This window comes from Natator depressus, chromosome 6 (genome assembly GCF_965152275.1).
Source record: "Natator depressus isolate rNatDep1 chromosome 6, rNatDep2.hap1, whole genome shotgun sequence".
NCBI classification, from domain to species: Eukaryota; Metazoa; Chordata; order Testudines; family Cheloniidae; genus Natator; species Natator depressus.
In genome coordinates, this window is record NC_134239.1 from 60,207,007 (window position 1) to 60,228,380 (window position 21,374).

General features: G+C 45.1%; 1 protein-coding gene across 2 annotated transcripts in view; it reads right to left on the reverse strand.

Moving 5' to 3' along the window:
- The window catches only part of MYBPC3 (myosin binding protein C3), a 137,075-nt gene that overhangs the window by 70,623 nt on the left and 45,078 nt on the right, over positions 1–21,374 (reverse strand). For both annotated transcript variants that reach the window (XM_074955459.1, XM_074955460.1), the window contains exons 13-19: positions 20,462–20,586; positions 15,555–15,660; positions 6,480–6,646; positions 4,837–5,002; positions 2,894–3,000; positions 798–827; positions 480–619 (exon numbers count right to left, since the gene is read on the reverse strand). In XM_074955459.1, coding sequence (XP_074811560.1) covers positions 480–619; positions 798–827; positions 2,894–3,000; positions 4,837–5,002; positions 6,480–6,646; positions 15,555–15,660; positions 20,462–20,586 — 841 coding nt within the window. The remainder of the gene's footprint in view (positions 1–479; positions 620–797; positions 828–2,893; positions 3,001–4,836; positions 5,003–6,479; positions 6,647–15,554; positions 15,661–20,461; positions 20,587–21,374) is intronic.

The following is a 21,374-nucleotide window of genomic DNA, read 5'->3' on the forward strand; positions in this document are numbered from 1 at the left end:
GACCAAAAGAACTCGGGATGGGAAAGGAGAGACTCTAGAACATTTCCTTCCTGTGAGGCATAGGTGGTGGGGAGGGCTGATGACCAGGGCTTACTTGTTTCCTGTGATGTGAGAAGACAGTAATCTAGTGATGGCAGCCCTCTCCCTAGGCATGCAGATACTATGCTGATGTGCAGTAGAGAAAGAAGGGCAGAAAGGCTACCATACACATCCACTGCCTTCCTTTTGTTTTCTCCGTGCTGAAAATAAACACTTTAGAAAAAGAACACTGTTCAAGAAGACTACAGCAAAATCAACTAAATCACCAGGTGCTGCCTTGCCACTGTTTTAGAAATGTCTTTGTTTAGAAACTCTACATTTGAAGGGATATGGAAAAGTTTTTTAGGTAAGAATTGGAAATTCAAATCATATGTGAAAAAGAGAAGAAGTTCCTTGGTATGACCTGTTTGCCTTAGCCACACTGTCAGACTACACATTACCTTGTTTACTTTCTGCCAGATGACCGTGGGTATTGGATCTCCTGATATGGGAACGTCCAGTCTAAGTTTGTTCCCAGCCACCACAACAATAGTGTCAGGGGCTGCTTGACCCATGCAGTCCAGATGGATTTTGGGGGGTTCTGTAGCGAAAGTGGAGAAAATAAAATATTTTTCAACGTGGTTTGAATGCTTTGCAGGAAACAGGAGGCATTTCTCAGATATTACGTTAAAAATTGAAGAGGTTCTGCTACTGAAAAGCATGCAAGATGACTTGTTCAGATGTTACTCACATGTTCCAATAATGAACATTGTTTTTACCTTGTCTTGGCACAAAATCAATCTTGATCTCTGGAAAGGGAAAAAAAATGGATCTGAAAATAGCTAAATTTCATATAATCAGTAGACCAAAAATAATTTTAAAACAATAATACACTAAATAATCTCTCAGTGGATGTAAATCAATGGGTGAATATATAGTATTTTAGAAACTGGCTTGGTAAAACAAGAAGAAAATAATACAAAAAATAGAATAGGGCTTGCAAAGACTTTTTCAAGTGAATAACTTTGCTCCCATGTGTAATCCTATTGGCAGTGATTTAAACCCACAATCCTGCAAACACACACATATTTAACTGTACTCATGCATAGACCCATAGAAGTCTCTGGGACTGCGTGCATAAGTAAATGTAACCCCATGAATAAGTTTTTGCAGGATCAAAGCTATAGTCTGTAAGCATTTGCAGGATCAGACCCATATAAAATGACAAGAAAACAATATAGAAAAATAAAAATAGAAAATAAGCAACTTTTAAAAAAAGTTTGGAAAATGTTTAGGATAAAAACAAAATAATAGCAATAGTATATGCAAGGGTTAAAAATACATAGAGATTGTAAATAAGCAATGGTTGAAAGAGAAACAAGAGAAACTAAGAGTGGCTATGGGCATTTTGGAACTATTTTACATGTATATTAAAAGGAATGAACATATCATGTGCCAGTCCTCAGCCTAATCACTTTGTTTGTTTCTATCCCTTCCCCTCTTTGCGATCCAATCAGTAGACCAAATTTGGTGATGAATCCTGGTCACGTGCCACCTGAAGCACTTTACACATACATTAAGAAGAAAACCTCCCAGCATAACCCACACGGAAAGGTGCTCTGGGGGTGGAAATATCTACAGGGGCGGGGGAATATCTCCCTGCACCTGTGTTTAGGTGGGATCCCCCTCACACAGAAGAGGTTGCAGGGCTTGGTCCAAACCTGATGGATCCTAGTAGGGTCTGTTGAAGGCCAGAGCCATCTGCTTGGAGGGCCTGTGTCTCCACACTGGGTTCAGTTCTTCCTCACCCCGGAGTCTATTGAAGCCACACTGCCAGGGTTTTCCCTGGCTGGAGTCTTATGGGATCCCCAGCTTATGGGATCCATCAGTTGAGCCCTACTGAAAAACGTAATACAGCATTGGACTGTATTATCTTTTCTGAGGAATCTCTGTGAGATCTGATGGGCTACCCAGACTCCACTCTGTCTCCCAGGGTAGATGCACAGAGGGGCCTTTCTGGAGGTCTGGAGAAAGGAAGGACAGTGCAGTGGAGGAGACTACCCTACCCCCAACTCCTGTCCATATAGTAGTGGTTCTCAACCAGGGGTACGTGCACCCCTGGGGTTACGGAGAGGTCTTCCAGGGGGTACATCAACTCATCTAGATATTTGCCTAGTTTTACAACAGGCTACATAAAAAGCACAAGTGAAGTCAGTACAAACCAAAATTTCAAAAAGACAGTGACTGGTTTATGCTGCTCTATAGACTATACACTGAAATATAAGTACAATATTTATATTCCAAATTATTTATTTTATAATTATATGGTAAAAATGAGAAAGTAAGCAATTTTTCAGTAATTGTGTGCTGTGACACTTACGTATTTTTATGTCTGATTTTGTAAGCAACTAGATTTTAGGTGAGGTGAAACTTGAGGGTACGCAAGACAAATCAGACTCCTGAAAGGGGTACAGTAGTCTGAAAAGGTTGAGAGCCACTGCTGTAAAGGATCTATGTGCAAGGATCTAAATGGGATGATCCAAGTCACTGACATCTGTAGGATTACTCACATGAATAGTTATTCATATATGTAAATGTTTGCAGGATTGGGCCTTAGACTGTCAGTTCTTTTGGGCAGAGGCCATTTCTTCCTATGTATTAAAGTGCCTAGCACACTGTAAGCTCTATAACAATACAAAATACATGTGCCATGTTCATACATCAGGAAGGGAAATCGCCATACAACTTCCTGGTATAATCAATTAAATGATTTGGTCCCACAGTTCCCTATAGTGCTTATATATGGATAATTCCTTCTTTGGAAGGCCCATGGTATTCCCATTACATATTAGGAACCAGATTCCACAACACTCACCCAAAAATCTGAGTTTGGCAGAAAGGTTGTAAGCAAATCCTTCAGGGACAAAAGAATAGTCAGCCTCGTCTTCTGGGGTTACATCGTCAATAGTTAGCTTATGGATTCTGAAAAATATACACAAGCATGTGACTCTCTTAACTTTAGTCAGGAGGTACACTGCTACAGAGAATGAGGGCATTCAGGTTGCAGCACACAGCAAGCCATTAATAAACTTCCCAGTATCAAATCAACATGCTAGGGCAAACAGAACCAGTTTCCTCTCAAGGATATTGTAAACTCAAGCAACACTATGGCAAAAAAAGTGCAGGCTAGTTCACCATCCCCCTCCTTGTAAACTCAGCAGACAGCACATCAAAACAATCCTTTGGGAGCCTAAGTCCCATTAACTTTCAGTAGACTTAGGACCTTAAGTAATTTTAGGCAATTTAGAAAATTTTACTCATCTAAATGTGTGTGTGTATGAGTATATACTATATATCAGGGGTCTCAAACTCAAATGACCACGAGGGCCACATGAGGACTAGTATATTGGCCCAAGGGCCGCACCACTGACCACCCCCCTACTTCACCCCTTCCATGAGGCCCCGCCCCTGCCCTGCTCTTCCCACCCCTTCCCTGCCCGCATTCCAACCCCTTCCCCGAAATCCCCACCCCAGCTCCGCCCCCCTCCCTGCCCCCAGGGGGTGCAGGAGGGGTGCAGGGTGTGGCAGGGGGCTCAGGGCAGGGGCTTGGGGTGCAGGAGGGGTGTGGGGTGTGGCAGGGGGCTCAGGGCAGGGGGTTGGGGTGCAGGGTGGGGCAGGGGGTCAGGATGTGGGGTACGGCAGGGGGCTCAGGGCAGGGGGTCAGGGTGCAGGGTGTGGCAGGGGGCTCATGGCAGGGGGTTGGGGTGCAAGAGGGATGTGGGGTACAGCAGGGGGCTCAGGGCAGGGGGTCAGGGTGCAGGAGGGATGTGGGGTGCGGCAGGGGGCTCAGGGTGTGGGGTGTGGGCAGGGGGTTCAGGGCAGGGTGCAGAGTGTGGCAGGGGGCTCAGGGCAGGGGGTCGGGATGCAGGAGGGATGTGGGGTTCGGCAGGGGGCTCAGGGAAGGGGGTTGGGGTGTCAGGAGGGGTGCGGCAGGGGGCTTAGGGCAGGGGGTCGGGATGCAGTGTGCAGCAGGGGGTTCGGCTGCAGGAGGGGTTCGGGGGGCAGGTCCAGCCTGGCGCGCACCGGGGGCAGGGCGGCCAATGGGAGCGTCGGGGGAGGTACCTGTAGGAGCGGCCTGGGCAACACACAGATCCCTGTGCCCCCCCCCACTCCCCTAGGTTCTGGCCACTTCCTGGAGCAGCGCGGGGGCAGGGCAGGCAGGCAGGGAGCCTGCCCTGCCCCTGGTGCGTGCAGGACTGGAGCCGCTCTAGGTAAACTCGGGGGGGGGGGGCGCGGAGGAGCTGCAGAGAGCTGGCGGGCCGCAGAAAATAACCCCGTGAGCCGCATGTTTGAGACCCCTGCTATATATAGGAAAAACTATAGTAAATTAACACAGACTTACTTCTCGGTACTGATATCTGTCTATCCTTATCTAATGTATCAATCTATTTGATTATGTCTATTCTAAAGTGACCATCAGTGTGGTCTCTAAGCAATTTAAATCCCCCCAAAAATGAAAGGCAGAGTAAAGGCTGAGAATCTGGGCTGATGCTCCATTGTTCAGATGTAGACCAACATACTATACGCACACCTGCAGAATAGCATACATGCCAGTACTGTACATGTGGTGCACACAACCAGGCAGATCACAGAAGGGAGGAATGGCTACATGTTCATTGTGCTCAGGAAGGTTCCAACTTCCTCTGGTTAGCTGAAGCCAGAACAGGAACTTGGCTTATATTAATTTCCTCATCACTATCCAGAGAGGACTTTAGTGTCATACCCAATCTTGTCCAAGCTTTCTGAAGCAGGGCTCACCTGCCAATATGAGAGATCTTTATCCTCTCATCTGGGATCACCTCCTTCCCATTTTTCAACCAGATTCCTTTCACATTCTCATCAGAGACTTCGCACTTGAAGACTGCCTGGTCCCGTGCCCTCACTGTCAGATCTGCAATACTCTGGTACACTTCCAGCTTCTTCTCTAGAGTTGTGAGTTGTGGGAGGAAGCAACACAAACATCAGCAGGTCAAAGGTTGGTTTGTACAGTAAAATGTTGATGTTGCTATTAAAGAAGAGAGGGAGCCAGGGCTGAGGATGCTGTTTGTTGAGAGGTGAAATGTGAAGAGAAATCCACAGTACGCAGGATTTAACAGGACTGGTAGCCAGGCACCTGTTGCAGTCAGGATATCTATTACATCTGGCACACAGATCTAACAATCTTCTGTCTCCTTGAGGCCTCTGGTCATTTCCCCAGCTATAGTTTAATTTTTCTCCAGGCATAAGGACTAACCTTCTCATCCTGTTATGGAGAAGGTTACCTAAAGCCCTCTTGCACATTTCAACCTCCCTGATTATCTGGCATTGCCTGTAACTTACTGTGACATTCCCCTGGTGTTATCTGGACCGATGATCTGCTAGGTCACTCCAGTCCTCGACTCTAGGAGCCAGCCTTACCTTGCTGTGCTGTGAGAACCCCCACTCCTGGGCAGTTCACGCACAGCCTCTGGCATGTAAGCTGCTCCTTGGATTGTGCAACCAAATGACACTAGCCAATATCTCCAGTCCCAGACACAACCCTAGGAACCTCTGTCTTTCAGTTTCCAGTTATGCCCGCTGGACGCTGCAAGCTTATATGAGTTCGTCAATTTAACGAAGAAATTGATATGTACCAGGCTTGTTATCCCAAGGGGAGTCTCTGACATGCTTCAAACCAAACACACTGCTTCAGATAGAATAAACAAATAGATTTTAAGTGATTATAAATCAAAGCATAACAAGTCGGATTTGGTCAAATGAAATAAAAGCAAAACACATTCTAAGCTGATCTTTACACTTTCAGTGCCCTTATAAACTTAGATGTTTCTCACCACAGGCTGGCTGGTTGCCCTTCAGCCAGGCTCTCCCCTTTGATCAGCACTTCAGTCGCTTGGTGGTGATGTCTGTAGATGGAGGTGGAAGTGAGAGCAAGAGTATGGCAAACGTCTCTCCCTTTTATTGTGTTCGTTCTTCCCTCTTGGCTTTGCCCCCCCTTCAGAGTCAGGTGAGCATTACTTCATCGCAGTCCCAAACAGACCAAAGAAAGGGGGGTGACTCACTTGAAAGTCCAACAGATTCTTTCTTGTTGCCTAGGCCAGTGTCCTCTGTTCCTGTGAGGCTGTGCTGGGTTTGTCCCATACATGCCCTGATGTGGTGTGAATTGTCCCCCTGCTCTTGGAGAGTTTTTGCCTGGGCTTGCTTTAAGCCATGAGGACACATTTTCAGCCTCATAACTATATACATGAAATAACAACCTATAACGAACACTATAACATTACCATAACAACAATGATCAGTACATCATGAGCCTTCCAAAGACACCCAACATGACAAACTTTGCGTTAGATACCACAGCATCATATTATAAGGATGAACATGGGGGATGTAGGGTGTTCCCACAAGGTACAGAACGTCACACTTACCTTGTATGATCAGTTCAGCAACTGACTCCCCACCATTGGTCTTCACGGTGTAGTGCCCGCTGTCCTCCTTGGTTGACTCATTCATGATCAGGTAATGCTTTTTCCCATCCTTCTTGAACCGGTACTTGAATGTCTCTTCCCGTTTCAGCTCATTTCCATCCTTTTCCCTGCAGTACCAAACAGTATTGTCACTCTGCTTTCTGCTTCACTCTCTCCCTTCTGGGGCAGGATAAAAGTCAACTGCATGATATGGAGGGTTGGGGGCACAGGACAGCAGTGCTGGATTGATGGTGACCTAAGTGGCAAAAGACTGCGCATTTCACACAGTACCAAAAGGCACAGCGCTGACACCACTACTTGCTGACAGTTCATTTGTACTGAAATTCTGATTCCTAGTACAAGAGGGTTAATTATTATTTTTGTTATATACTTAACCCTGACAATGTGTTGAATGTTATACAGGAGGCAATGATAAATACAATCCTTTCCCCCAGTGAACTTATTGTCTAAAAGACTGACATAGAGAAGACAGAACTCAGTGGAAAATCCAGAAGATTAAATTGATTAAGGTTCATTTTAACTGTTGTTATTAATTACTATTTACTTATTATGAACTCATAACTTGTGGGCATCACAGAAGAAGTGAGATTTTAGGAGGGATTTACATGAAGAGGGGAGTTACTCTGGACTTTTCCCACCCTGTTTGTCCAAGGATCTCCATGTATTTTACAAACATTACTGAGCCTCACAACGCTCCCTGGGAGTGTATGTAATTATTATAATTCCCAGTTTCCATATGGGGAAACTGAAGCACAGAGCAGTTAACCTACTTGATCAAGGTCACACAGCAAGTCATTGGCATAAAGCTTTTGTAAAAACTCTTCCCTATTTAGTAGGGCTGTCAAGTGATTAAAAAAATTTATTGCTATTCATCACAGTGTTAATAATAAATACCATTTATTTAAATATTTTTGGATGTTTTCTATATTTTCAAATATATTGATTTCAATTACAACACAGACCACAAAGTGTACAGTACTCACTTTATATTTATTTTTTATTACAAATATTTGTGCTATAAAAAACTAAAGAAATAGTACATTTCAATTCATCTCATACAAGTACTGGAATACAATCTCTTTATCATGAAAGTTGAACAAATAATTGTAGAATTATGTACAAAAAACTGAATTCAAAAATAAAACAATGTAAAACTTTAGAGCCTACAAGTCCACTCAGTCCTACTCCTTGTTCAGTCAGTCACTCAAACAAACAAGTTTGTTTACATTTGCAGGAGATAATGCTGTCCGCTTCTTGTTTACAATGTCACCTGAAAGTGAGAACAGATGTTCACATGGCACGGTTGTAGCCAGCATCACAAGATATTTACATGCCAGATGTGTTAAAGATTCATATGTCCCTTCATGCTTCAACCACCATTCTAGAGGACATGGGTCCATAATAATGAGGGGTTCTGCTCGATAATGATCCAAAGGAGTGCAGACCAATGCATGTTCACTTTCATCATCTGAATCAGATGCCACCAGCAGAAGGTTGATTTGCTTTTTCGGTGGTTCGGGTTCTGTAGTTTCCACACTGGAGTGTTCTTTTAAGACTTCTAAAAGCATGCTTTACATCTCATCCCTCTCATATTTTGGAAGGCACTTCAGATTCTTAAACCTTGGGTCAAGTGCTGTAGCTATATTTAGAAATTTCACATTGCTACCTTCTTTGTGTTTTGTCAAATCTGCAGTGAAAATGTTCTTAAAACGAACAACATGTGCTGGGTCATCATCTGAGACTGCTGTAATATTAAATACATGGCAGAATGTGGGTAAAACAGAGCAGGAGACATACTATTCTTCTCCAAGGAGTTTAGTCACAAATTTAATTAACGCATTATTTTTTAATTAGCGTCATCAGCATGGAAGCATGTCCTCTGGAAGGGTGGCCAAAGCATGAAGGGGCATATGTATGTTTTATCATATCTGGCACATAAATACCTTGCAATGCCGGCTACAAAAGTGCCATGTGGACGCCTGTTCTCACTTTCAGGTGACATTGTGAATAAGAAGTGGGCAGCATTATCTCCCGTAAATGTAAACAAACTTGTTTGTCTTAGTGATTGGCTGAACAAGAAGTGGGACTGAGTGGACTTGTAGACTCTAAAGTTTTATATTGTTTTGGTTTTGAGTGCAGTTACGTAACAAAAAAAAAATCTACATTTGTAAGTTTCACTTTCACGATAAAGAGATTGCATTACGGTATTGTATGAGGTGAATTAAAAATACTATTTCTTTTGTTTATCATTTTTACAGTGCAAATATTTGTAATAAAAATAATAATATAAAGTGAAAAACATCCAAAAATATTTAATAAATTTCAATTCAATAAATTTCAGTTGGTATTCTAATGTTTAACCGTTCGATTACTGGTGATTCATTTTTTTAATCACTGTTAATTTTTTTGAGTTAATCACGTGAGTTAACTGCGATTAATCGACAACCCTACTATTTAATTTACAAATAACAAAGATTTTATAATAAGTAGCCTGAAATTTCTGCAAATATTCTTAATTCATTTTACATGTTTTTATTTTATTAAGATAGTGCTGTTACAAATTGTATATTCACATTTCTTTCCTTTTGGGGTTTGCACTTGTTCATTTGGCAAAAATGTATTTCTTTCTCTTGTGCTTTTAATGGACTTAGAAATTCCTTGCTGTTTTTTTGTTTCCTTAACTGTGCCCCAGTACCAGAATACAAGAGCTCAGATTAGTGAATGTGTTTGTTTGGTAACAAACTGTAGTGCCAGCTGCGGGAGGACTAAAGCAGTAGAACTCCTATTCTGCAAAGAGATATGTGCAGGCACATCTTTGTTGTTCCCGTGTGGAGCACCACTGAAGGAAGCTGCTGGAATCAAGTCATTTGCAGGATCAGGGCCTAAACAATGGAGAACAGATTTAGGATATGTCTACACTTTGAGCTGGAAGGTGTACTTTCCAGCTCAAGTAGACAGCAGCATGCCCATGGTAGCTTTGATTGAGCTTGCATGCTAACAATAGAGTGTAGCCACCGTGGCATGAGGGGCTAGTCACCCCAAGTACGTATCCATCTAAAATTCTAGGTATGTACTTGAAGCAACTCTGCTGCTCACACCACCGCAGCTACACACTGTTTTTAGCACTCTAGCTCCATCAGAGCTAGTACAGTTATTTCTCCTCGAGCTTTAAGTGTAGACATACCCTAAGTTACGTGCATTGAGTAGTGTCTTAAACAAGACTAGTTGAGGAATAAGGGATTAGCGTGAAGAAGAATAGTAGAATCTGGCCTTATTTTTTGTCTGCATTAAGTACTGCTATTGTGGTTTTTGTTTTTAATTTTCTTTGAGGGAGTAGTGGATATTTTGCATTATTACTTTCATTTATTTAGTTAAGTGGCTAGCACACTGCTGATGCCATATAAAATTATATTATCTGCATAGGGCTTTACAGACAATCAGTGGAACAATGGAAACTACAAACCTCAAGAGGGAACCTCCAGACTTTTCAGTTAGTTTTGCAACAGTATGCTACCACCAAAAAAAACAAACAAAACCACATCTGAAGTACAAATGTAGTCATTGCTGACTGGAGCGGGGAAAAGAGAGAAAAGGATGACAGTACAATTAAGACACTAGACTAGGCCTCACAAGGTTTGGGCTCCATTCTCAGCTGTGCTACAGTCTTCCTCCATTAATGGTTAATCTTGCTGCACCTCAGTCCCCCTTCTGTAAAAGTGGGGATAAGGACACTTCCATACTTTTCAGGCATACTGTGGGAATACATTCATTAATGTTTGTAACATGCTCAGATACAACAGTCATGGAGGCCATATAAGAACACAGACAGAACTGTTATTACGGCAGTTAGTACAGCTGTTTTCACTTTAGGCCTATCAACCAGTGTGCACATTCACCAGCCAGGGATGAAAAAATACACCCCAGCTACAAATCTCATTACATTCCTTTTCTCAGGGACTGCTTTATTTCCAAAACACAAACTTAAAGTCAGAATAAATTAACTTATATAACTGGCTAATAACCACCTGAGGCGTTTGCAGCTTCAGCCAGCTGGTGAGGGAGAACACACATACTTCCCCTTTAGTAACCCTTTCCAACTACCATGGAGAGCCCCGCACTAGGCCAACACTGACCGGTGGCCTCTGCTGACCCTTCCTAAGAATCAGGAAGTCTTATACCTGTCTTCCTATAGGTCACATACTTGCTCCTATTAATGTACCTGTGATTACAGTTCCCAGTTTTAAAGGGCCCAAAGGCTGTAACAGAACACTGGGATATGCACATGTGTCCCAAGGCGCAGTGCCCTGTTGCAGGGCCTAAACTACTTAAACAGCTCCCTAAAGTAACCATATGGCATTTGATATTTTTCCCAGGTGATGACATTTATCCCTTTAGTCCAGGTGTTGACAAAAGGGGCATTTATTGAGTCTCTGAAATGGTGAAAAAAGACATTGAAATGTTATATATTGTATTCCTAACTGCTCAAACTCAGTTACTGTGTATTTGAGAGATCTCTATCTGACTGCTTACTCCCTATTAGGCAAAGACAGCTGCACCTTTTCCCTTGTCTGATAAAATGCACATTCCACAGATATCAAGGCCGTGTGGTGGGTCTGTTTTGGGGAGTGGTTCTGAAGCACAGTATCAGAGAGTAGCAATTGCATGGTATTCCGGGAGGGACAGAGATCAATGCCCCCTCTCCCTCCCCCCCATGCCTTGTCACCATGTATCTGTAAGTGGACACTACACAACAATGTGTGTGCACACGCATGTATTTTTAACAGAGTAATTTATACACTCTAGCCAGCTCTGGGGCGGGGGTCTATTTAAATTCTCAGTTCCTTCCTTGGAGAGGGCAGATGGAAGATAGCACTCTCCAGGAATGACTTGGGCATTATGGGAAATGCTTACAGCCTTGTGCCGGCAGCTGTTAACAAGCATGAGAGGATTCCATATGAAAAAGAAACTAAGTGAGGACAACATGTAAGAACTGGTATGTCAGAATTGCCCAGTGTCCTCTCCAAGCATGATTAGCATTCCAGCTTCCTGTAAACCAAAATGCTGAGCATGCTGGGCTCCCTGAACTGAATGCTCCTCGTTCCAATCTCACAAACCTAATTTGCATAATGATTGACTCTGCATGGTCAAGAGAATAGGTGCATTATTATTTATATTATTCCAGCACCCAGGAGCCCCAGTCATAGACCAGGACCCCATTGTGTTAGGTCTACAAACACAGAATAGAGCGTACAATCTAAGTATAAGACAAGAAACAACAGAGGGATGCAGACGTATGGACGGGAGGTAGAAGGAAACAATGAGACAGTGCTGGTCAGCATTATCAGCAGTGGTCTCAGCCCATCAGCAGCCTAACAGTTGTCAAGTTTTTTGTAGACTTCACAGCAGAGGAGAGTTTTGAGGAGAGACTTCAAGGAAGATAACAAATTAGATTTGCTGATATCATGGGGAGCTTCTCCCAAGTGTGAGGGGCAGCATGGGAAGAATGAAGGTGCTTGTTTGAAAATGTAACACGTGGGCAAGGAAGCCTGGCTTCACGGGCCAATCAGAGGTGGGTGTCAACCTTTCAATACTGAATGAGAGATGAGAGGTAGAGTGAGGATTGCTCTTGAAAGGCCATGAAAGTGAAGACAAGTAAATTACATTTGATACCATAGAGAAGAACCCAGTGGAGGGATTCAAAGAGGGGGTGATGTCATCAAAGTTGCAGAAACAAAATTATGAGAACCTGGCTGAGAGTTTTAGCTGGGTGGATGGACAGGGAAGGTGGTATCTTAGAGATCTTAGTCAGAAAGAATCATCAAAACTTAGACATAGACTGGTTGTGATGACCTAAAGAGGGGTCTGAGTCAAAGATGACATTAGGTTATGGGCCTGAATGACAGGTCAGATGCTGGTGTTGTCCACAGTAGATATGTCTGCACTTCTAGCTGGCAGTGTGATTCCCAGCTTGAGGAGACATGTTTGTGCTAACCCTGATCAAGATAGTTCACTCAAAATAGAATCTAGCTGCGACAGTGCACGTGGCTGCAGTAGCCATGCCAAGTACATACATAGCATCTCTGATGGGCACACACTTGGGGCAGCTAGCCACTTGCACTGCCGCAGCTACATTCTATTTTTAGTGTGCTAGAACAATCAGCACTAGTGTGAATATGTCTCATCGAGCTAGGTATCACACCCCCAGTTTGGAGTAATTGAGAAAGGAGGTTGCAGGGAGGATTTAGGGAGGAGCGTTAGAATCTCTGTTTTAGCCATGCTGAGCTTGAGCTGATGGCTAGAGAGCCATGAGGAGATATCAGAGAGACAGGCTGAGATTTTATTTTGAACAGAAGGAGACGGGTCTGGAGTAGAGAGGTATATCTGAGAATCATCTATATAGAGATGGAAGTTGAATTTGGGTTTGTAGATGAGATTACTCAGAAATAAAATGTAGAGGGAGAAAAGAAAGGGACCAAGGGCAGAGCCCTGAGGAACACCCACCGAAAGTTGGTGGGGGGGATGAGGAGGATCTTCTGAAGGACACGCTGAAGGAGCAGTTAGAGAGATAGAAGGAGAACTACAAGAGGACAGAGTCACAGAAGCCAAGAGGGGACAAGATTTCAAGAACAGCATGAGTGACAGTATCAAAGCAGCTGACAGCTCAAAACAGTTGAGGATGGGGTACTAGTTCTGACCTTTGGCTATGGAAGAGGTCATTAGACACTTCTGTAAGATCATTTTCAGTTGAGTGGAAGGGATGGAAGCTAGATAAGAGATGATCTAGGGCAGAATTGGAGGAGAGGCATTCCAGAAAGCAATTGTAAACAACATGTTCAGTGAGCTTTAAAATGAAAGAGAAAAGGGAGTTGGGGCAGTTGAAGAGGAAAGTGGGGTCAAGGTGGGTTATTTTAATATTGGAGAGAATAAAGCATGTTCGTATGGTGAGGGGAAAGAGCCAGAGCAGAGTGGGGGGTTAAGGAGAAGAGTAAGGTAGGGGATGAGAGTGAGCACCTGGGAGAGATCAAGAAATGGGATGGGATGGGGTTACTGGGCCAGAGAAATGGGTTAGAGGAGGAGAGCAGGTGAGAAACTTCTGCATCTGTAAATGGGGGGAAGGAGAGAATTGTAGGAGAGGAAAGGAGGAAGGGAAAGTGAAATGAGGGAAAGAGGAAGGTCACATCGTATTTTGTCAGTTTTCTCTCAGGAAGAGGGGAGAGTTTGAGGAGTGAGTCAAAGATGGTGAAAAGGCAAGTGGGATTGTAGGGCATGAATCAATTAAGTTGGAGAAGTAAAGTTTAGCTATGAAGATGTTAGAACTAAAGAAGAGAATGAATTTCTAATGGAGGAAGTCAGCCTGATCACAGGTTTTCCACCAGAGTTGCTCTGCAGTGCAAGAGCAGGAGGGGAGGAAAGGAATGTTGGGGGGTGAGCCAGGGCTGGGTTGGGTAGGGTGGATCTCTTGTAATGGGAGAGAGAGGCTAAAGAGTCCAGGATGGAGAAGAGCAATGCATGGAGAGAATCAATAACCAAAGTGATGGAAGAGAGGACAGGGAGGAGAGGGCCGAGCAGATGAGAAGTCATCAGTTCTGATCAATTGGAAGTCATGGAAAGGCCGAGTCACAGGGTGTGAGTTGGGGGGCTGCTGGGTGAGGATGAAAGAGACCAGGTGATGGCCAGAGTGGGGGAACCCAGCAACAGAGAGATCAGAGAGAGAGCAGTGCTTGATGAAGACCAAGTCAAGTGAATAGTCCTTCTGGTGAGTGAGAGAATTGAACCAGGGCTGCAGGTCAAATGAAGACATGAGGGTGATGAAATGTGGAGCTAAGGGGTTGGATGGGTCGTCAACATGGAAGGTGAAGTCTCCAAGGATGAGTGGGGGAGATTGTGAACAGAAAGAGAGAGCCAGGAGTCAATATCAGTGAGGAAGGCTGATGGGGAGGAGTTGTGCAGAGGGAAGATGACAACGAGGAGAGGAGAGGAAAGGCTTTTGTCCTGAGGAATGCTGACTTCTCCCTTGAGAGTCCCTTCCCCTTTTGACAGTGTCTGCTTCCTTGAAGGTATTTTCCTTTGCCTTGGAAACCACTCCTTGCTCCCCTGAGAGTTCCTGTCCCTGACACTGTGAGCTGCTACTACTTCTCTGAGGGTTCCTGACGCATTCCCTGAAGATGGCGTTATGCCACTTTTTCTATTCTGCCCTAGTTTGAGTTAGTCTCAGAATCAACCATCAATAATGGTTTCTAAGGGCCAGAATCTGTATCCCTGTGCTGCACATCTGTGCAGGAGATGCCAACACCCTAGGTCTTGTGCTCTGTGAGCATTGGGGTACTACAGACAATCCAGAGTGGACATAGATAGGTGGCTATGAAATGGGGAGTTAGCCCCCTTCTGCACTAGCTGGCCACCTAGGGCTGGTGCTGGGGGGTCATATGCTTACACCTCCCAAAAGGAAATGTAGAAACCACTTCTTAATACTTATTATAGAGCCCTCAAAGGCATTGTGCTTGCTTGTGCCCTGTGTAGGGAGAAAACCTCCAACCACTGGCAACAGTGCTTCTGAACCCATTTAACAAGAAGAGCAGAAGATGCCATTAAGTCCATTAGGATCTTGCCATGCAGATCTAATGAACCTGTGCAACACTTAGACCGTAAAGTAATAGGCTCTATAGAAAACTCCAAAACAAGTATATTGATAGAATGCTAGAATTATAGAGTGAGAAATTCTGGATACATCATAAAGTATCCCTTACATTTGTTGTTTTATCACTTTATGATCTGTTCTGGCCTCTCTCCTTCTCCTCCTCGCCCTGTTAGGTGGGCGGATGGGGTATTCTCAGTTCCTCTCTTTCTGACCCTGAAGGCATGTGGGTGTGGGGTTCCACCCTGTCCCTCTCCTCATTGCTTCAGGGACAGGCCCCAGCCACTCATGACAATATAACCACACTAATGGTGTCAGCGCTAGAGTCCTCCACACAGGAGTGTGCACTGGGTGTTTTTTTTTTCTTACATTACACTTACCATTTCACAGCAGCCCCTTCCTCAGACACTTCACACTCAAACTCCACTCTCTCTCCAGCCATCACCACCTGGTCCTCTAATGGGTGGCTGATCAGGATTGGAGGCTCTGGAAATGAACAAGCCTGCTTTAAACAGGGTCTGGATAATGGAACACAAAGAGTACTAAGATCCCTGTCACTTCATTTGCATCGTAGTGGGGGAAAGGGACAGGATCTGAGGTAAGACATTTTTCATTCTACAGTAACTAGGGAGCAGTGAACTAATCTCATCCATTCCAAAGCACCCACCAATGCACACCATATGACAGCATACAATTTGCTATGCCAGTTCATACCATTAATTTTATCTAATGATTCCTCTGTTCTTACATTATGGGACAGAATAAAAATGAGAGATTAATCATTTCTCATTTATATTCTTCATAACCCTAATTCAGAGGTGTTAAAAACCTGGCCCATTTGACATATTTGTGCAGTCTATGTAACATATTTAGCTTATATACCAGATAAGCTTTATTTGTAAAGTATATTTCTAGTCCTCTTTGTTGCAAATACAGTCTTCTAAATGTGAACCAAGTGTAACCTGCTCTGCCCCCTCCACTAATCTCATGGGGTGTTAACACTAAAGTCTAAAGATAACACTTGCAGTATGAGCGTTGACCATTTAATTGTTGATCATTTTTGCAGGTAGGTTGGGGAAGGGGTTGGGACTGTAATTTTATTTTAACAAGCCTGAATGAATGTTAATACAGAAACAGTTCCAGATAGAAAGGGCTCATGGTGTGCATCTGGCCCTAACCCACTATGACCAAAACTGAGCACAATGCTCTGCAGGAATAGCCTAATATCTGATATGTCATAAAGTTTGTTTTGTCTCCCTTTTATGATGCACTCAGGTGTTATGTTAGCTTGTAACTTGCTTGCTGCCTTCATTTAACTGTGAAGAAAAATGCCTTGTTGTTCAGTAAATAATAGAATCTGTTTCTGTTGTTAAGAATGTCCTTTTCTGTGAGATTAACTAGTATCAGCTCTACACTACAGGGTTAGGTCGAATTTAGCCGCATTAGGTCGATTTTATAATGAATGCATCTACACAAGCAACCCCGTGCCGTCAACCTAAAGGGCTCTTAAAATCGACTTTTGTACTCCTCCCCGGCGAGGGGAATAGCGCTAAAATCGACCTTGCTGGGTCGAATTTGGGGTAGTGCAGACACAAATCGACGTTATTGGCCTCTGGGAGCTATCCCAGAGTGCTCCAATTTGACCACTCTGGACAGTACTTTCAAGTCCGATGCACTAGCCAGGTACACAGGAAAAGCCCGAGGAATTTTTGAATTTCATTTCCTGTTCAGTCAGCGTGGCGAGCTCAGCAGCACAGGTGACCATGCAGTCCCCCCAGAATCGCAAACGAGCTCCAGCATGGAGCGAACGGGAGATACTGTATCTGATTGCTGTATGGGGAGAAGAATCTGTGCAGGCCAAACTCTGATCAAAAAGAAGAAATGCTAATATATATGCCAAAATCGCACAGGGCATGATGGACAGAGGCTACAACAGGGACACACAGCAGAGCCGCGTGAAAGCCAAGGAGCTCAGGCAAGCCTACAAAAAGTCAAAGGAGGCAAATGGTCGCTCTGAGTCAGAGCCCCATACATATCACTTCTATGATCAGCTGCATGGCATTCTGTGGGGGTACTCTACCACTACCCCACCACTGTCCATGGACACCTGCAAGGGGGGAGTCTCACGCAACATGGAGGAGGATTTTGTGGATGAGGAGGAGGAGAATGCACAGCAGGCAAGTGGTGAATCCATTCTCCCCGGCAGCCAGGACCTTTTCATCACCCTGGAGCCAATACCCTCCCAAGGCAGGATCCCCAACCCTGAAGCCGGATAAGGCAGCTCTGGTGAGTGCACATTTGTAACTACAGTACAGGGTTTAAAAGCAATAGTGTTTAATGTTTGATTTGCCCTGAAGACTTGGGATGCATTTGCCGCCAGTACAGCTACTGGAAAAGTCTGTTAACGTGTCTGGGGATGGAGCGGGAATCCTCCAGGGACATCTCCATGAAGCTCTCCTGGAGGTACTCTGAAAGCCTTTGCAGAAGGTTTTCTGGGGAGGGCTGCACATCCACCCGAAAACCGCAGCCCCTCCTTTTAAATGGCAAACCCAACCGGCATTGCTTGCTATGGGAAAGGAGGACGCTGCAGTTTGAAAACATTCCCACATGTTATGAAGGCGTTAGAAGCCAAACCCACGTACCCTTTGACTTACCATGGCAGCCTGGAAACCGAATTCTGTTGCCCAGCTGTGTGTGATGTGTCACCACACTGGCAGGCGCTCAATATAAAAGGCAAAATGTGACCGTGTACCTAAAACACATGTGCTGTCTGCTGTGAATTGCTTAATTCACTGTGAAAAAGTCTCCCTTTTGTTCTCAGAAATGTATCATCTTAAATTTTACTCTCCCTTTTTATCCCCCTGCAGATGCAAATGTTTCTATGCTCCCCCTATCATCTCTGTCCCTGAGGTTATCACAGATTAGAAGGTGAAAAAAACCGCACTCGCGATGACATGTTTTCTGAGCTCATGCAGTCCTCCCGCACTGATAGGGCACAGCTGAATGTATGGAGGCAATCAGTGGCAGAGTCCAGGAAAGCATTAAGTGAGTGCGATGAGAAGAGGCAGGATGCAATGCTGAGGCTAATGGGGGAGCAAACGGACATGCTCAGGCATCTGGTGGAGCTACAGAAAAGCCAACAAGAGCACAGACTGCTGCTGCATCCACTGTACAACCTCCTGCCCTCCTCCCCAAGTTCCATATCCTCCTCACCCAGACGTCCAAGAACTCGGGCAGTGGAGGCTCCGGGCACCCAGCCACTCCACTCCAGAGGATCGCCCAAGCAACAGAAGGCTGTCATTCAAACAGTTTTGATTTGTAGTGTGGCTACAATAAGCAATGTGGCCTTGTCCTTCCCTCCTCCCCCATCCCACCCTACCCCCCGGGCTACCTTATCAGTTATCTTCCTTTTTTTTAAAATTAATAAAGAAAGAATGTATGGTTTCAGAACAACAGTGACTTTATTTCCTTTGCCAGCTGTGATCGAAGGGGGGCAGGTGGTTGGCTTTCAGGGAATTAAAATCAACAAAGGGGGTGGGTTTGCATCAAGGAGAAACACACACAACTGTCACACCGTAGCCTGGCCAGTCATGAAACTGGTTTTCAAAGCCTCTCTGATGCGCAGCACGCCTACCTGTGCTCTTCTAATCACCCTGGTGTCTGGCTGCTCAAAATTGGATGCCAGGCGATTTGCCTCAACCTCCCATCCCGCCATAAATGTCTCCCCCTTACTCTCACAGATAGTATGGAGCACACAGCAAGCAGTAATAACAATGAGAATATTGGTTGCGCTGAGGTCTAACCTAGTCAGCAAACAGCGCCAGCGAGCTTTTAAACGTCCAAAGGCACATTCTGCTACCATTCTGCACTTGCTCAGCCTATAGCTGAACTGCTCCTTACTACTGTCCAGGCTGCCTGTGTATGGCTTCATGAGCCATGGGAGCAAGGGGTAGGCTGGGTCTCCAAGGATAACAAAAGGCATTTCAACATCCCCAACAGTAATTTTCTGGTCTGGGAATTAAGTCCCTTCTTGCAGCTGCTCAAACAGCCCAGAGTTCCTAAAGATGCAAGCATCATGCACCTTTCCCGGCCATCCCACACTGATGTCGGTGAAACGTCCCTTGTGATCCACCAGTACTTGCAGCACCATTGAGAAGTACCCCTTGCGGTTTATGTACTGGTTGGCAAGGTGGTCTGGTGCCAAGATAAGGATGTGCGTTCCGTCTGTCGCCCCACCACAGTTAGGGAAACCCATTGCAGCAAAGCCATCCTGGGAAATATGACCTGCACATTTCCCAGAATCACTACCCTTGATAGCAGAACGTCAGTGATTGCATTTGCTCCTTGAATCACAGCAGTCCCCACAGTAGATTTGCCCACTCCAAATTGATTCCCGACTGACCGGTAGCAGTCAGGCGCTGCAAGCTTCCACAGGGCTATTGCCACTCGCTTCTCAACTGTCAGGGTAGCTCTCATCTTGGTATTCCTACGCTTCAGGGCGGGGGAACGCAACTCACAGAGTTCCAGGAAAGTGGCCTTATGCATGCAAAAGTTTCGCAGCCACTGGGAATCATCCCATACCTGCAAGACTATGCGATCCCACCAGTCTGTGCATGTTTGCCGGGCCCAGAATCGGCGTTCCACTGTATCAACCAGCCCCACTGCCACCATGATGTCCCAATTGCCACATCCCATGCTTTCAGGAACGTCTGTGTCCATGTCCTCCTCACAATCGTCCTCATGCTGCCATCTCTTAGCCAAGTTCTGCACATACTGCACTATAACGCGTGAGGTGTTTACAATGCTCACAACAGCAGCGGTGAGCTGAGTGGACTCCATGCTTGCCATGCTATGCCGTCTGCACGGGTAACCCAGGAAAAAAGGTGCGAAATGATTGTCTGCAGTTGCTTTCACGGAGGGAGGCAGGGAGGGGAGACTGATGACATGTACCCAAAACCACCCGCGACAATGTTTTTGCCCCATCAGGCATTGGGAGCTTAACCCAGAATTCCAATGGGCAGCGGAGACTGTGGGAACTGTGGGATAGCTTCCCACAGTGCACCGCTCCATGAGTCGATGCTAGCCACAGTAGTGAGGACACACTCCGCCGATTTAATGCCCTTAGTGGGGACATACACCATCGACTGTATAAAATCAATGTCTAAAAATCAACTTCTATAAAATCGACCTAATTTTGTAGCGTACACATATCTTCAGAGTAGAGAAGCAGGACATAACAATAAGTGGTATTAGCGTGGATCTGCTTCTCTTGCTGGCAGTTACTCACCTTTTACAAATAGTTCTGTGAAGCTTTTCTCCTCATCAACCACACACTGATATGCTGCATCATCAGCTAGGGAGCAGTGATTGATAGTCAGGATCCTCTTATTCCCAACAGCCTCAAAAATATATCTGAAGAAATGCAAACAGAATCTAAGTGTAATTCTCACCAAGTCTGTCCCTTAGAGCCAGCCACCCTGTTCTGGCGCATGCGAGAAGGGAGGGAAGGCCTGGGTGAGAGGAGTGGGAAGGACTTTGTACCGGCCACCCTACTGGCAAAGGGGAGAGGAAGACTGTTTGAGAGTTATCCGCTTCTAGAATGCTAGTGAGAGATGGGGGGACACAGAGAACTATTTACAACAACAAGAGAGAGTTCAGCAAGGTGTGACGGGGTATACAAACCTCACACTGAGCAGCAAGGGGTTAAGGAACCATTCTGAGCTCAGACAGCCCTGCCCTGCCACATCTGTAGCAAATGCACCACTTGGAGGAGGAATTAAAAGGCAGGCGAGCAGCTCATGTGGTGGCAGACCAAAGAAGAGAGCACACCTCATACTGGCAGCTCCACAAGAGATGAGCTGAGGGAAGGTAGAATCTCTCCCTAAACAACTGTCCAAATATCTCTCCCTGAGGGAGGGAAGAAAGGGCTTGCTGCAGAGACAGCTTGAGAGGGAAGCACTCCCTCTCATATGAACTCTGGATTTCATTGGTCCCCTTTATTTGTGTTTGGACTACCCAAGCAGGGGAAAGCCCTTGGACTGAGCTGGGCCATACCACAGGAGGAGGCAGTTTCTGCCTGAGAGGGAAGAAAGACCTTGCTACATGCTGCTGTCTGGAGGTGCCTTGTGGTGAGCAGATGACCCTCATGCTGCCTTACCCCAGATGATGACCTTAAGACAATTGCAGGGAGGTGACAGGAA